Source organism: Nesoenas mayeri (assembly GCF_963082525.1).
Source record: "Nesoenas mayeri genome assembly, chromosome: 1".
Taxonomy (NCBI): domain Eukaryota; kingdom Metazoa; phylum Chordata; class Aves; order Columbiformes; family Columbidae; genus Nesoenas; species Nesoenas mayeri.
Window position 1 is genome coordinate 210828812 of NC_137541.1, and position 16066 is coordinate 210844877.

Genomic DNA, 16066 nt, shown 5'->3' on the forward strand with positions numbered 1-16066 from the left:
CTCTTCTACACTTACCTCTGTCATGCAAAGCATTTTTTTCCTTATGCAACAAGGCTACTTCTTGACCAAGGGCCTTCTTCTGCCTCTCCAGTTCATTACGTAGCACCAGGATCTTCAGCTGTAAACATTCACTCTCCTTTTTCTATAGGAAGAAAAATGGTTTCATGTATAAATATATACATGGTTTTATGCACACAGTTGTATAAAAGGGATGATAGAAGCGGTGGGAAAAATCAGACTAGCGTATCCCAGACTAAAGGCTGAGCTCATGGATTACCACAGACAATAAATCACCAAAAACCCTAATTATTTTGCTGCTTTGGAAGGACAGAAGCTCAGCGGTGTCCCATAGTGCTGATGTATCTCCTGTCCTACGCTCAGCGACACAAGCTGGGCCAGGGCAGGAATTAATAGAGGAAGGAGAGGTGGGAAGAAGCTTCCGTGGGACAACTACACGGATACTAATGGGAGAGCGCTTGTAGCATGACGAGCATTTGTCCACTGGCAAAGAGTTTGGCAGCAGGAGTGAGGATGAGCAATGAGGAGTGTGTACCAAATTGAGGCAGGAAGCTGGAAATGTTGTTGGAAATGTCTGAGCTGTGCTATTAGATCCGATTCCCAGCTTCAGGGTGATGAGAAAAAGAAGGGATACAAAAAGGAAAGAACACGTAGCGGGGAGCAGATTGTGTCATTACACCCAGTTATATTGGAAGGATCCCTTCTTTAAAAGTTTTAGGATTTGTCCTGTCCCTACTCTAAATCTATTCCTGTGTTTAAAAAGAATCTGTCTGGGTTTTTCTTCTTTGATGCAATGTCTCCACTACAACATTATGCTGCGATGTGCATAGTGAAGCAGAAATTCCTATTAGAATTGGTTTTTGTTAATTTGTTTCAAAGAAGGAAGATCTACCACGTTTAATAGATCCTTATTGAAAATATCTGAATACAGATTCAAAATGAGAAAAAGAATTTACATCTCTTCAGCCCAATCAGACAGAGTTCAAAGCCTGAAGCTGAAGTCATCTACACTGTGAGCAAGTCTTGTGTAAATACCACCAGACGCTGTCGCTTCGTGTAACTCTGCCAAGCTTTCACTTCTCCAAGCAGTTAATGGAGATAATGTTACTTCAACACTGCTGCCTGAAAAAAATAAAGCCAGTTTTTGCTGAACTTTTCCTTCCACTCCGTATTTGTTTCAGTTACACGTGTATGCTCAGTCTGCTGCTTCATGACTGCAGCAGGAAACGTGACTCAATGTTAAGGAATGAAACTATAGTTCACACAATTATAAACAGGAATGGAAACCCAACAAGAGTTTGCACTATTGAACAAAGGAAAAGAAAAATAGGGAATGATTTCCTTTTGCTATAGATCAAGGTTTCTAAGAAGTTGCATCGCATGCATAATCACTGTCGTTTTGGTGTTTGGTGTCCTTCATGTAGTTTTGCTCATATATATCTATAAAGAAAAAGCCTTTGCATGGAGGGACAAGGATATCCATTACTGAAAAAATGTGGTTAAAAACCTTTCAACAGACAAGATACCAGCAGAAGGCAAAGAAGCTTTGGGCTGGGGTCACTCCCAGGAGATTGGGGTCGACTCCTATCAATGGAGTTGACTTTGCTTCTTTATCGACAACACAACCCTGTAATGAAAGCAGGAAAACGAACTCCCATTTTATCAAACTCTTAAACCGGTTTGACACTTTCGGAAACTCTCAACCCAGAATCTACTTTACAACAACAAAGTAACTTCACAGGTTTGCTTTTTCCTGCACAAGGCACCAGGTACGTGCCAGTGAGTACCAACGTAATAAAATCACCACGAGCCACTTTCTAATGTGAACTCAGTGCTTTGGAGAGAGCTCAGCCTTTCTGGGTAGAAATTAGGAGTTAATGTCAATACGCTTTTTTGGAAAGGGGAAGAGAACAGGCAAAAGAAACTGTCAAAAGCTATTGCAAGATCTAATACAATTCCTGCTTAAAATGAATGTGTCAATTGAGCGACAGCTTTCGCATGAATTCTATTCACCCAAAGGGAGCAGGGTGCAAGAAAATATAGGCAGTAGACTCACCTCACTCTAAATCCATCACAGGTTCCTGCCAAGATTTATCTAAATCATTAACAGTTTGGTTTTCCTGTTAAACTCTTTCATGCACTGGGCAATGTTTATGCTTTTATAGTACAAAAGCAATTATACAAAATAAAGGTAAAAACAGGATACGCAATCTATCAATCCGAGTAACACGCACAAATATAAAACCTATTACGTGACACTTCTCAGATGAGTTCCCATTTGACTGACAGATTTAAATAAAGATGAAGTGTTAAAAAAACAAGCGTATGGCCAACACACACCAGCCAGGTGCTTCAGCAAGCCTGCAGGATACAGTTTTAAATAATCAGAACGTACCAGTTCGTTGCTTGTAGATGTACATCTCAGCTTTTCTTCAATCTCCCTTCCTATCTTCTGAACAGTTACCTGAGTCTGTTTAATTGCACACTGGGCTCTGTGAAGCCTGTAAGGAGAAGTTACAATTGTAGTAAATGTTCCCCACACATCTCCTCCTAATGATGAATGTACCAGCCGTCTCAAAAGCAGCAGCAGTAATATGAGTTCAGACTGTCAGCTTCTATTTTGAAATAAAAAATTAGAAGAATCATAACTTGCATAGTTTATAAATGAGTATCCAAAGCAAATGGGGATTCTCTCAATCCGATCAAGTGCCAAATGTCCTTTTTATTTGTTAAATTCAATAGATGGCGATAAGGCAAAGCTGTAGGTGAGAGAACAGGTAGTAATAGGGATCTCATGGAACAATTAAGTTATAACACAACGTAAAGACAGATACACACACAACAGTTACTATGAGCTTTGTGAACACACAAAAATCCAAGTATCCTTTAGCTAGCACACAGCTACCCCGGCCAAAAGCACAAACCACCCTTAACTATCTCCAAATATGCTACGGGCCCTTCTGTAACAACAATATGAGTTTCTCGACTCTATCAGAAGTGTGAAAAGTTGCTGATGATATTTTTCTGATCATTAGTCCTGGCTTCAGGGTGAAGAGGGAAACCTGATTATTTGGCATGTTTACTGAGGAAATAACGTGCAGCAGAAAGCAACGGCAAAGCCAGGTCTAAGAGAAACGTGATGTTTTTCTTCGAAAGAATTAAGATGCAGTGGAAATTAACGTCTTGATTAAATCAAATGAGAGTTGGCCTGAAGACAGACCGTGTATTTAAGTCATGCAAACCCAGGCTGACTTTTCCCATTCACAGGTTGGCTATGAAGGGTTTCTCCTTTAGCGAGGATATTCTTCAGACAGCCGTGCTCCTGGGATAAGCACTTAACTAAGCTCTAGTCAGAACACAGATAATCTACCATATTAAAATAAAAAGTTTAAAAAAGAGTGTTTTGCCAGTTAAACATAACCAAGAGGCCAAAATTAAGCATTCCTATAAAAGAGGCAGAGATTTTTAATTTTAATAAAGGAAGGCTATGAGTTTGCTGCGAGCCAAGGACCAAAGCACTGGAGCACATAGAGGAGGCGGCTCAGCTCCTTCCTTTTACATTCTCTAATCTCTTCCAGATTTCTACGCAACTGAGGCATTGCTATTTAAAGGTTTTTGGCTAATACTTTTTAATGGCCTGCATGTTTTTAATGGGCTGCAGGCAGCTAGACCAAGACAACCAGGCTACATACATACTTTGGGTATGAGTAACACCAAAGCATTAATCCTCCTCGCACCATCTCATCCCAACAGCATCCATGATAGTTCAGTTTATTCAGCATAAGAATGGCACCTAAATCACCTAGACTCCACAAACAAATACAAGGAGAGGAGATTATACATGAACAAGCAGCGCTAATAATATTAAACAAGGTCACTATGATTTAGGACTTTCACGTTCTATACATTTTAAGTGACTGCATTTAAAGACACCTTTAGCTCCTTCGCCCCACTGCTTCTCCTAAACGACACGCTAATACATTTTTGGTTTGTATGATACTGATTCCATTTGGTTTCTTTAGAGCTTCTCATAGCACACACAGCCCACGAGCTTTTTAGGGGTAGCTGTACCCTATTTAATGCCACGTCAAGCAGCACAGGGCTGCTAAAGGGTGCTGAGAGCAACTGGTCTCACCCAAGGGCTCAGTTTCATGTCCCTAATGGAGCACCGAGACCTCCTGGAAACACTTATTTCCTTGTGGGAATCACTACTTACACCTCCCACCTTTCCAAATATATCTTGAGGCTGTTGGCTCCGTAGTATCTGGTTCCGCAGGTCAAAGCCAAGGTTTGCTGACCATCCCAAACCTCATTCAGAGCTCTGCAGGGGCTCAGTTTCCGACTTCAACAGTTTCCAGCCTGTCCCTTTCCAAAAGTCTGGAACATTTTCTTTCCAGACACAAGAAAGGTCTTGCCCAAAGCTAAAACTTATAGGTAAAGAGTAATAACTAAGTGCCATTTCCCTCTTCTCTCCTCTTCATGTAATTTTATACTGGAAGAACATTCTTGATTTAGTCTGTTGGGGGATTAAGAAAGAAGTTCTACAAGTCTTCACGTCACACCATGTAGGAGGCAAAATCTGACTGCTGAAAGTGCTTTGCTTATTGAAAGAGTGTTTATGAAACTGATAAATTGTTAGAATGGTTATTTGCTATGTAAGTTCCTCGCAGTGATTTGATCAATACTCAGCTAACAACCTGCAAATCTTGTAATAGCTTCAAGTTCTTCTGCCCACGCCCAATTATAAGGAACAGACATTGACTGACTTCTGTAAAATACCTTAGAATGCTTCTTTAGACAGAGATTCACCAAACTGAAGGTATATTCCTAACCTATAAAGACTGCCATATAGAATAATTCAGTAACCAACCATGTTTTTAATAAGAAAAGGTTTTCTTTTTAAGCCAAACATCATCCAGTCATTTCTTGCAATATAAAAAAAACCCCACTATGGTTAAACTTGGCTGCCTTGGTGTCAAAAAGTGCCATTAACATGGAGCCAACCAGTATCAACAAGTTTTCTTTCTTACAACCCCAGTATGTTCACCGTTGTTCCAAGAACTTTAAAATGGTAACAGTAAGATCATGACCGCAACCAAAGTTGAGCTTTCCAAGATTAAAATGTTAGGGGCCTCATGTCACAAAAGCAGCAGCTATCAAAAGACATCTTTCTCCAGCCAAAAATAAGCCCCCACTTGCACCCACATGGAAATCTTTGGTCATCCAACAATGGGAATGCAAACTAAGCCATAAGAACATGAGCATGGAAATTCTGCCCATCGTTTCTGCATGCACAAATCAGACTTTGGTGGAGGCGATGATGATCGTCCCAATGAATGGAGATCAGCAAGTTGAGGCCATAAATCTAGAGGAAAATTTATATATAATGAATGGAGAGAAACTTCAACCCTAATTGACTGCATATTGTTTCCACTCCTAGTCTGAATGCAAATTCAACGCTCCAGCCTAAAGTTAGCCCAACTACAATCCAGCTTCGTTAGTAATTGAGAACGATGAGCCAACCGATGGCATAATCTATGCATGACCAGCCAATGCAGGATTCTTCTCAGATTATTCAAGAACTTCTTTCATTATTTCTTATTAAAATTAGCGCTCTAAGAGCTAATTCAGGGCTTGAAGAGGCCACTGGCCTGCTACCAAATTTCCTTCAGCAGTCAGGAAAGCCAAGCCAGCTACAGTAGAAAATCAAACCCTTTTTAAAGAGATGGTTTAGCCAACAGTGTCGTCATCCCGCGTCTGCAGGCTGCTCTGGTGTCTCTGCAGCAGCTCCCAGCCATTGTCAGCCAGCAGCAGAGCAATACAAACGTTAAATGCGAGAGATTTATTGCTGTTGCTCGGGGCCCCGAGAGCTGCGGTGCAATTGTCCAACATCAGGTGAGCTGCGTGTTTCTGCCTGGGGAAGAACTGGAAAGCAAAGGAGACGTTAAAATCCCTCACCACCCTAAAAGAGTTTAGAGGTGGAGATCCACGAAGCTGTTGTTCTACTCGCGTTCTCATATCACCTGCTTTTTCATGGGGACACTAAGAGGAAGCATTCTCTCTTCCTTTGGAAATTTAAAAAGACGGTGGTTTGGATACAAAAACATGAGCCATATAAGCTATGACCAACCAAAGCTGCATTGCTAATCAATCTACAAAGAACCAACAGGCAAAACTGCAACATCTCTGCACTTACAAATTACCAATACTAGTTCTAAATACCCACTATTTGGGGAGATTTCTTCAAGGCTTTTCAAGTCTGAAATAAAATTGTTTCCTTTTCTCCCCCAAAACCCACTAAAGTTACCAAGTTTTGGATTTCCTCATCATCACAGGATTTCTCTGCAACAACATCCTTGTCCTGGTCGCAAGATCAAGCACTTTTCCTGCCTTTCCCAAGACTGCACATCGCAGCGGCCCAAAAGAACCTGACTTTACAGCTTGGGAATGTGCTGTAATGATACGTTCACTCATTTTCAGCTCGCAGTAGGTTTGAGGCAGTATTCAACAATTCAGTTAAAGCACTTTCCTTTAGGACACACTGCAGTATCCTGCAACTGAGATATCCCATTGGCCATGAAGCAGTCTAGTGATTTACTAGTTTATACAGCAAGTTCACTCCTGACTGTAATCTTTAAAACACTGAAAGCTGGAGTGTCATGACAGTTGTGCCTATTAAGCCAACATATGCTTATATTTACATTAATGAAAGAGTCCCAGCTTTATTAGACATCTGATACATGATTCTGTAGTTGTATCATACACTCCAAATATCTGTTTGCTTCTATCGCACACATCTGGATTTTTCATGTAGAAGATTTTAAGCCATAAATACATCAATTAATTACAGTCACATAATATAGCTACTTCTCACAAGAGAAATAAATGCCTATGGTCTCATTTGCCAGAACAACCTTAGTTTACAATGAGACTAAATTTAAACTGAGAATTACTAGCAGGGATTTAGAAAATAGAACAGAACAGTTCTGGCAATAAGCGAGATGGAGGATCTTGGAAGTAAAATACCCAAATCTGTTATTAAAGAAAAAAAAAATCCAAGACTTTCCCATTAAATGCAAAAAAAAAAAATGGAATGTACACTTTACTATATCAGTTCAGAAATTAGATTATAGAGAGTGCCAGCCAGCTATAACATATTTTTTACACAGCCCCTTAAACCATCATTTGCTACATCTGCTTTCCCACAAGAAAATGTTTTCTAATTTATAATCATATACTCCCTTTCCCAATTTCCTCAGAAACCTACACCTACAATTTGTCAAAAGTAGACGTAGGGTGAGAGAAGACAGTAGGGAGTAAGGAGAGAATCAAATGTAAGTCTGACTTGTTCATTTACGGCATTAAATCTCTACAAGAGCCAGTGCTGTGAGAAACTCAAACAAGACGGTGCTGCTGAAGCACAGACACTTTCCATCTTTCTTTCAAACAGTTTTGAACTGACTTACACGGGTAAGACTCTAATTAAGTTTGCGAATAATCAGGTCCAGGTGGATACTGCAGCACTGGATGCTTTGAGCTATTTGTAAATGGAGAAGAAAAAAATATACACCTATCAGGCTGGTCTTCGGTGTGAGGAACATTTAAAGGAGTTCACTAGTAGACAGATCACCTTCAGTGCACAGAGGGCATGAAAAAGAGAGGAGAGTCTTAATGTGAAGCACAATTTTTTTCCAGAATCACAAAATCATAGAATGTCAGGGATTGGAAGGGACCTGGAAAGCTCATCCAGTGCAATCCCCCCATGGAGCAGGAACACCCAGATGAGGTTACACAGGAAGGTGTCCAGGCGGGTTGGAATGTCTGCACAGAAGGAGACTCCACAACCTCCCTGGGCAGCCTGGGCCAGGCTCTGACACCCTCACCAGGAACAAGTTGCTTCTCAAATTTAAGTGGAACCTTTTGTGTTCCAGTTTGTACCCATTGTCCCTTGTCCTACCATTGGTTGTCACTGAGAAGAGCCTGGCTCCATCCTCCTGACACTCACCCTTTATAGTTCTGTAAACATTAATAAACTCACCCCTCAGTCTCCTCCAAGCTAAAGAGACCCAGCTCCTTTCCTCATAAGGGAGATGCTCCACTCCCTTCAGCATCTTTGTTGCCCTGCACTGGACTCTCTCCAGCAGTTCCCTGTCCTGCTGGAACTGAGGGGCCACAACTGGACACAAGATTCCAGGTGTGGTCTCCCCAGGGCAGAGCAGAGGGGCAGGAGAACCTCTCTGACCTACTGACCACCCCCTTCTAACCCACCCCAGGTACCATTGGCCTTCCTGGCCACAAGGGCCCAGTGCTGGCTCATGCTCACCCTGCTGTCCCCAGGACCTCCAGGTCCCTTTCCCCTACACTGCTCTCTAAATGAAGTCACAAAACCCGAGATGTCTCCAGTCCTCTTATTGCAATTCACGGATTTGACTTCAGCATTGAGATGGATTTATGGCTTGATTTTTTATTGAAAGAATAAAGTATTTGTGGCAAATAACAAAGGATGTTTCTTTTCATTCTTCATACTCCTGCTTATCAGTTTGTGATTACAGAAATCTTGTTTCCAGGATAATCACATTCAAGACATCGTATATAGCAGAAATGTAAATTCCCCCGCAAATCAAATTTTTGAAGGGCATAAATATGTAGAGATGACTCCTATGAGAAGGACAGTGACAACAGCCTTTGCTGACATTTAGCTTGCCAACAAATCTTAATCTAAGTTCCAGTCTCACTCTGAGACAGTGAACAACACTAAGATTGGAGTTCTCCACACAAGTGAAAAAGGAAGATGCGTAAGTTTGGAGTGAACGGGCTACAGGCTCCACCAAAAAAAGGGAAACTACTGCTCTCAAATCGATTGTGTTCTTCCCATTGTAGTCCATGCAACTGATAAGGTGTTTGTGATAACTGAGCACAGGCCTTACCCACTGCAGGAGAAACACCAGTCGACACTCGGGTGACTCCAATCAAAGTTTCCTTCCAAGAGAGTATAATTCTGTGGCTGAAGTAGAGAAGCGAGATCTCCCACCAAAGAGATGGTGGCAACGCTCCCAGGAGTCTTCTGCAGATTCTCAGTCATAGGTACATCCCCCACCCTGCCTTGGTTTTAGTTATTAAAGAGATTTGAGCATTCTTCCTCAATGCAAGATATTTAATCCATTCACAGCATCACTCCTACAGCCACATCTAGGACAAAGTCGTAACAAAATATAAGGAAAAGTCCCAATGCCACTGGTGATAAAGTACTTCTTCTTAACTAAATTTTCTAACAGATACCTGAGAGCATTTAAGTGGTACGTTCTGTTTTTCATCAACTCTAATAAAGCCAGAAAATGGAGAAGGACTGGATTATGACTTCTGATCTAATTGGACATGGCTTCATTGATATGGTCTTTTACATGCCGTCACAAATATAGCAGGACAAAGCTATTTTTGAAGTTCTGCACAGCTCTGGGTAATCTCTCTCCTAATCAGCGCTCTGAAATTGAATTTAAGAGCTAGGAACAAGCCTATTGTGCTTACGTTAAAAACTTGCCGCAGTAGGGATGTTTTATTCCACATGGCATATTAGGAAAGCTGATGATAAGAGCAGCAGCATAGGGAAACTACTAACCCTCCACTTAAATTAACACACAAAAAACATCCACTTCTCTCATGCTTCACGGACTGTTTCAATCTGCTCTGACCCACGCTGCTCTCTTCTAACAGATCTGGGCAAAAGTCAGGTTTGTAAATGGATTCTTCTGCTGACGGATTAGCCTCAGTTTCCACAACACAAGTAAAATGCTCGAGAACAGATTAGTCCGAAAGTTTGATTCCATAGATCAAAATCCTCTGAAGAAACCTCTCAAAAAAGTTCAGATCCCAGTTTCCACCTCCGTCGCTGCTTCCCAGGAAGACAACACCCCACAATTCCAACCCACGTGGGTTTCAGGCCAAGAGACACACTTGTTTTACTGTTTTACTGTTCATCCATTGCAGGACTGCTTATTAAAGCAGACAGAGGCACTCGAGAGGTCCGATTACAGTTCATATTTATTTATTCTGGCCTTAGGCCACCTGGATTTTCACGTCCACAGCCAAGGGGATGCCTGCCTTGTCTTGGCTGCCTGTGCGGTACGGAAAGCCAAGTCTTCCAGGTGGAAATCTTTCCTCGTTCGAAACATCAAGCCTGGCCATCACAGGAGAACAACCACACTTATCACTAGCAAATGGAAGTTTTAGCAGAGGAACTGATTTAAGAGCACAAGTCAGGCTAAGAGGAATCCTGCTACCCATTCCACATTGGGATGGTGTATTTGCACATCTGCTGGGTGAGGGCGATGGCGGCAGGAGTAGTAACATCAGAAATTTGCAAGTCTGCAATGTGAGCCAGCAACTTGCTTGCTGAGATACTCACAGGAAAAGCCAGAACAAGGCACTGCAAGAGCACCAAATTATTGGTGACAGCCTTTTCCTGACACACGTATGCTACCTTCTCATAGAATCATTTTGGTAGGAAAAGACCCTCAAGATCATCAAGTCCAACCATTAACCCAGCCCTGGAACTACTCCATGTCCCTGAGAATCTCATCTCCGTCTGTTCAACCCCTCCAGGGATGGTGACTCCACCATTGCCCTGGGCAGCCTGTTCCAGTGCCCAACAGCCTTTTCCAGGAACAAATTGTTCCCAAGATCCAACCTCAACTTCCCCTGGCGCAACTTGAGGCCGTTTCCTCTAGTCCTATTGATTGTTACTTAGAATCATAGAACCTCCTGAGTTGGAAGGAACCCACAAAGATCACTGAGTTCAACTCCTGTCCCTGCACAGGACAACCCCACAGTTCACATCACGTGTCTGAGGACGTTGTCCAGTCTCTTCTTGAACCTCAGGTTGAGGCCGCGACACCTCCCTGGGGAGCCTGTTCCAGCACCCTCTGGGGGAAGAACCTTTTCCTAATGTCCAACCTAAACCCCACCTGGCACATCTTCCTGACATTTCCTTGGGTTCTGTCACCAGTCATCAGAGAGAAGAGTTCGGCGCCTGCTCCTCCTCCTCCCCTTGTGAGGAAGCTGTAGCCACCACAAGCTCTCCCCTCAGTCTCTTCTTCTCCAGGCTGAACAAACCAAATAACTTCAGCCACTCCTCATACGGCTTCCTCTCCAAACCCTTCACCAACTTCGTAGCCTCTTCTGGACATGAAGAGAGAGGAGACCAACACTCTCCATGCTACAGCCTACATTCAGGATGTGGCACTGCTCCTACTGCATGAACATCCTTATGTCTCTATGTGTCTACCAGCATCCTAAAAGGAACAGGGTGGCAAAGAGCAACTCTGTTTCCATACAGCCAGAACTGCAGAGGCTGAAGGCTGAATCCCACCTATTGCACAGCTCCAATGGGTTCCTTCTCATGGAGATGACGATGGAAACAGAGGATCTTCGGGGATCACAGCTTTGTGTGGCTCAGCTCTAGGTCTGTTATCAGATGCTGCACAGAGAGAAGATGACGGGAAGTTTTCGTCCTGCTTTTCTTCCTTTTTACCCTACCAAATGTTTGGGAGCCTGAAGTCTGCAATTGCTGTTTATAGCAACTATATAATGCAAAGCCTGATGCAGCTACTGGCTGTCAAGACGGGACAGTCCGGCATTCTCCAGGACTGACTTATCTTGTGCTTCTCCTTAGCTGTGAATGTACCTGAGATACACCTTAGCACAAAGTAGTCTGAGCCCATGAAGACCTTGCTCACTCCATCACTCCCTACTCAGAGAGTTTAAGAAAAACAGCTTTGAGTTTAGCATAATTTCCACCTGTTAAAAATAGCTGCCCAAAGACAAGACTACGCTTGTCATGTGTAATTCCACTGACTCTGTAGTCCCAGAGAAACTATTAATACCTTGAGCTACTAATGAGTTTTTCAACACCACAACCGCTCCCGTTGACTGTGAACTTTTGTCTCTATTTCTTGTTTCAGAGATCAACTTGTCTAAGCTCTGTTCGTTCAGTGAGACTGCAAATAAAGACAGAAGAATTTAAACACACAAGCAATGCATCTGCTAGAAAGCTTCCTTCCCAAGATAGGCAGAGCTAAACAAAACCTGATTTTATATTACGTCCCCATGTTTTAGTCTTGGTCACTTCAGATAGTCAATTTTACCAACATTTCAAAGCTTCAGATCGCAAACACTGCTTGTATTTTTCTTCTTAAATAATATCTCTTCAGTGATAAGACATGCACTGTTCTTTAAATGAACAGTTATACTACACATGGCAAATCCTGAACCAAAGCCTGTCACTTGAAGGATACCCCTGGCCTCCGGGAGATTATGAAATCTGAAGGTGATAGACTGGGATACAAGATAATTTCTAGTAACTTATATTTCTGCTTGTCATGTGCCACGATGCCAAACATTCAACAAGTTTCTTTGAGCCCCAAACACAGAAAGTAGTAATTAGATCCTAGTTCAGAAGTTGAGCTCCAGTCCTCCTCAAATCAGTGTCTTGTCACTGGAAATCTTGGACCATTTAAAGTCAACAAAACTGGGCCAACATTGCTGGGATGTTAAACACAGGGAAATTGCTCACTTAACTGTTATAACTTGGTTTGAAAAGTCGTGTTTGCTTGTCCAGGGCACCGCAGCCAGATTTAGTTGCTTATCACCAGAACTGCGAGAAGCTGTTGCTTTTAATGAAGGCACAGCCTGTGCGGTCTCTGGAGTTGCTCTGGTTTTCAAGATTTAATCCACTAGATCAGATGCACATGTGGTAGTAGCAGAGGAAACCCTTTAACATCTAGAAGTATTATTTTAAATCAACTTCAGCCAGATTAGATATTAGTAATATTACAGCAGTTGCCTGGAGCTGGGCTTTTACTCATGTCCAGCACTCAAATTGTACCAACGTCAGACTTTGTTGTTGTTAAAAACTAAGATTAATAAAGAAAAACACAACGAAACCATTCTTAATTTCCGCTAAATACCACAAACACACCATCCCATCTGCTAAAAGAATGATTAAACCATAGAGAAAATGGTTTTGACTGCAGAGAGAAAAATATAGGGAGCAAAACTTCCAAGGGGCAAGTTTCATTAGTTCTTATGTTTGTCTCCAGGCAGAATTTGGGAGGATTTCAGGCATTCACATACTTAGAGGCACAAAAGCTATTAGCAGGTCAATTGCTCCAAGTGTCGCAATTCCACGAAAAGCTGCTGCAGAATACAAGATATTACTTTTTGTATTTAGGAACTGAAGTAAAATGTTAACACAAGAGGATTTTAAGCCCTTTCTTTGGTGATTGCCAGCATAGCCAACCTTCCCAACACCACTTAATACTGAGTCTATTTTTTTTTAAGTTTAAAGAACAGAAAGGATAGAAAACTAAGAGAATACTAAATGTAAACCTATTCCCATTAGTGCTGCAAACGTGCCGAGAGCTTGATTATGGAGACACGTCCAGAACATGACCTCAGATGAATTTGGCCCATCCTGAGTGTTATGTGAAAGGTGAAACGTGTTACTGTATAACCTATTACTACCAGCTACATAATATTTAGAAAGCCTTTAAGTGACCTCTTCTCAGGAAATCTGACAACATGGCCAAGGGACAAAAACCTCACAATTTTAACTTTCCAATTGGGGTGGTTAATTTTTGTTAGTTAGCCCGTTTAAAACAAATGGCTGGAAGAACGTTCGTCGTTTCCATATGGTGTGAACCACATTTGCCTGAGGATCTTGTCCCTGCCCCAAAACAAGAAGGTTCGTGAGCTGCAGAGGTGCTGAGAACTTCCTTGGGTAAAGCAAAGCTGCCTGGCTATTTAATTTTTTCCTTCTGCTTAATTAACTTGTAAATCCATGTAATTAAGCATCTGAGCACACAGGCATTATTTTAATCCAACACTCAAAAGTTTTTCTACTGTTCACACACTCTGGGCATTCCTAATTAATTTTTTTAATCAACATCATTTTGAGCCAAGCACGTGCTTTTCATTAAGGTCTTTTCACAAGCTTCATAAGTTTTAGCTATTCACTCAATCTGAGAAAATATATATGTATATTAAATAACTTCTTCCTCAAAAAGCAGTTTTGATAGAGATCAGTCGTTCTGCAGTTTTTCAGATATCAAGGGTTGTGTTAGAACCTGTTCACTCAGTTGGTTTTCACACTGTAGAGCTGATCACAGTCGTTATTCCACACCTGGTACCATGAGAATAACTGGGATGCTGATACAACCATCACCAGGACTTGCTTCTTTTTTTTTGAGACGTTTCATCCAAACCAGCACAAGCTGTTCTCCCTATTCAGGTGTCTCCTGAAAGCATTAGGAAACCACATGTGCAGCTTGTGAATTTTTACTACGGACAAATAGCACATCCTGAGAAAGCCTTCAAAATGTGGGATTTATACAACCAGATGCAAATCTTTACGGTGTAGATACCTCCCTATTCTCTTTATAGAGATGGACAGAAGCGGGCAGACAGCAATTCGTTTCCTCCCAAAGTACATGTCCTGTCAAACGAATCACAACTCAAATTATGTCCATCTCTCTTCTGGTCGTAGGTGGAACATGTTCACACCAAAACTATCTTTGGAAAGAGCTGGCTACTCAAGCCTGGACTCCTGGAGGAGGTGGTAAACCAGACTGCTTGGTAGGAAGAATAAGGACAAAAAGAGCCTAGAGGTTATTTTAAAAGAAATACAAGTCATCACCAGTCTTTTGAGCAAGATATCAGAGGTAAGGAGCTGTACAGAAAGCAAAAAAGCAGAGTTAAAGTGAGAGGGAATAGAAAAGATTCAGGACTGCACAGAGGATTTAGCCTTAGTTCCCCAAGAACTTTCCAGCAAGGGAAGTTTTATCGGAGTTGACACCTTCATTTCTTGTCAGCTTTACCACAGTCACTTCCAGAAGAAGGAGCACAGCTCAGATCAGACAGGGCTCCAGTTGGCCAAGATCATGACCAGCTGGTACAACAGTGTTTGTTTCGGGAGCGTGATTCATACTATAAAGAGGGAACGTGAAAAAAATGCATGAACAAAATAATCAGGATGACTAGCACACATTTTCTTCTTTCTATTAAACAAAGACTTAATATTATGTAGAATAAGAGTTCTCTTCCGAGGGACTACACTGGAATATAACCAGAACTTCATAACACATCCCCTGGTTGTTTTCCACTAAAGTACGTTTAGAAAGCAGCCTTTAATTTCAATATGATTTATAGAATCAAGAAACAGCGCATTTAAATTATAAGAGAACATATAAAATAAAGACTTCTGAATAGGCAACCTAGAGTTAACTTCTCCTACAGAACACAGAGCGATTGCTTCATGCGGGCAACAGTGACACCTACTGCTAACACTACCAAATGGATTCAACTTTAACCACATTATAAAATCAAATTTATTTTTTCAAGGCCTTTTGAAAGCATATTAAACAACTTCTTTTCAAGGGTTTCCTTTGCAACGTATCTATTGCTGTTATTGCAGAAGTGAGGTTATCAACCTGTCTTGTAAAATCTTTTAAATACAAATTCCTCAGAATCAACCTATTGACAATGTTTAAAACCTCTATTAGATTTCCCTGCAGCTAACATTCTTGAACTATTATAATTAAAGAAATCTGAAAAAGGCCTTGTTAACCTTCATACCAGCATTTTGTGGTTTTCACCACCAGAGACACCTCAGTAACCACCCAAAAGTACAATTATTCCACTTTCCTTACACCATACACGTGTTGGAGTAACCGGGTCCTGACTAAGCAGCGGATTACAAGGAAGAATTATGCAAAAGGTAAATACAACTCAGTGGTTCAACAAAACCACACATAAAAACAATCGCATATACATTAAAGTGCGTAGCTGGTTTGTTCCAACTACAGCACGATTCTACCAAGTTTGGGCAAGTCTCTTTTTTCTGCCTTGTTCTTATTTATTTAAGTGTTAAGGGGGACTGCGAACTGGCTGAACGGAAGAAGCCAGAGAGTCGTGGTCAATGGGGCAGAGTCCAGTTGAGGCCTGGATCTAGTGCAGTGCCTCAGGGGCAGTGCTGGGGCCGCTGTTATTCAATATA

The 16066-nt window shown here is 41.6% G+C and overlaps 1 protein-coding gene across 4 annotated transcripts in view; it reads right to left on the reverse strand.

Moving 5' to 3' along the window:
* Positions 1–16066, reverse strand: part of UVRAG (UV radiation resistance associated) — a 114783-nt gene that overhangs the window by 62479 nt on the left and 36238 nt on the right. For all 4 annotated transcript variants that reach the window (XM_080339947.1, XM_080339948.1, XM_080339950.1 and 1 more), the window contains exons 7-8: positions 2414–2519; positions 16–142 (exon numbers count right to left, since the gene is read on the reverse strand). In XM_080339947.1, coding sequence (XP_080196073.1) covers positions 16–142; positions 2414–2519 — 233 coding nt within the window. The remainder of the gene's footprint in view (positions 1–15; positions 143–2413; positions 2520–16066) is intronic.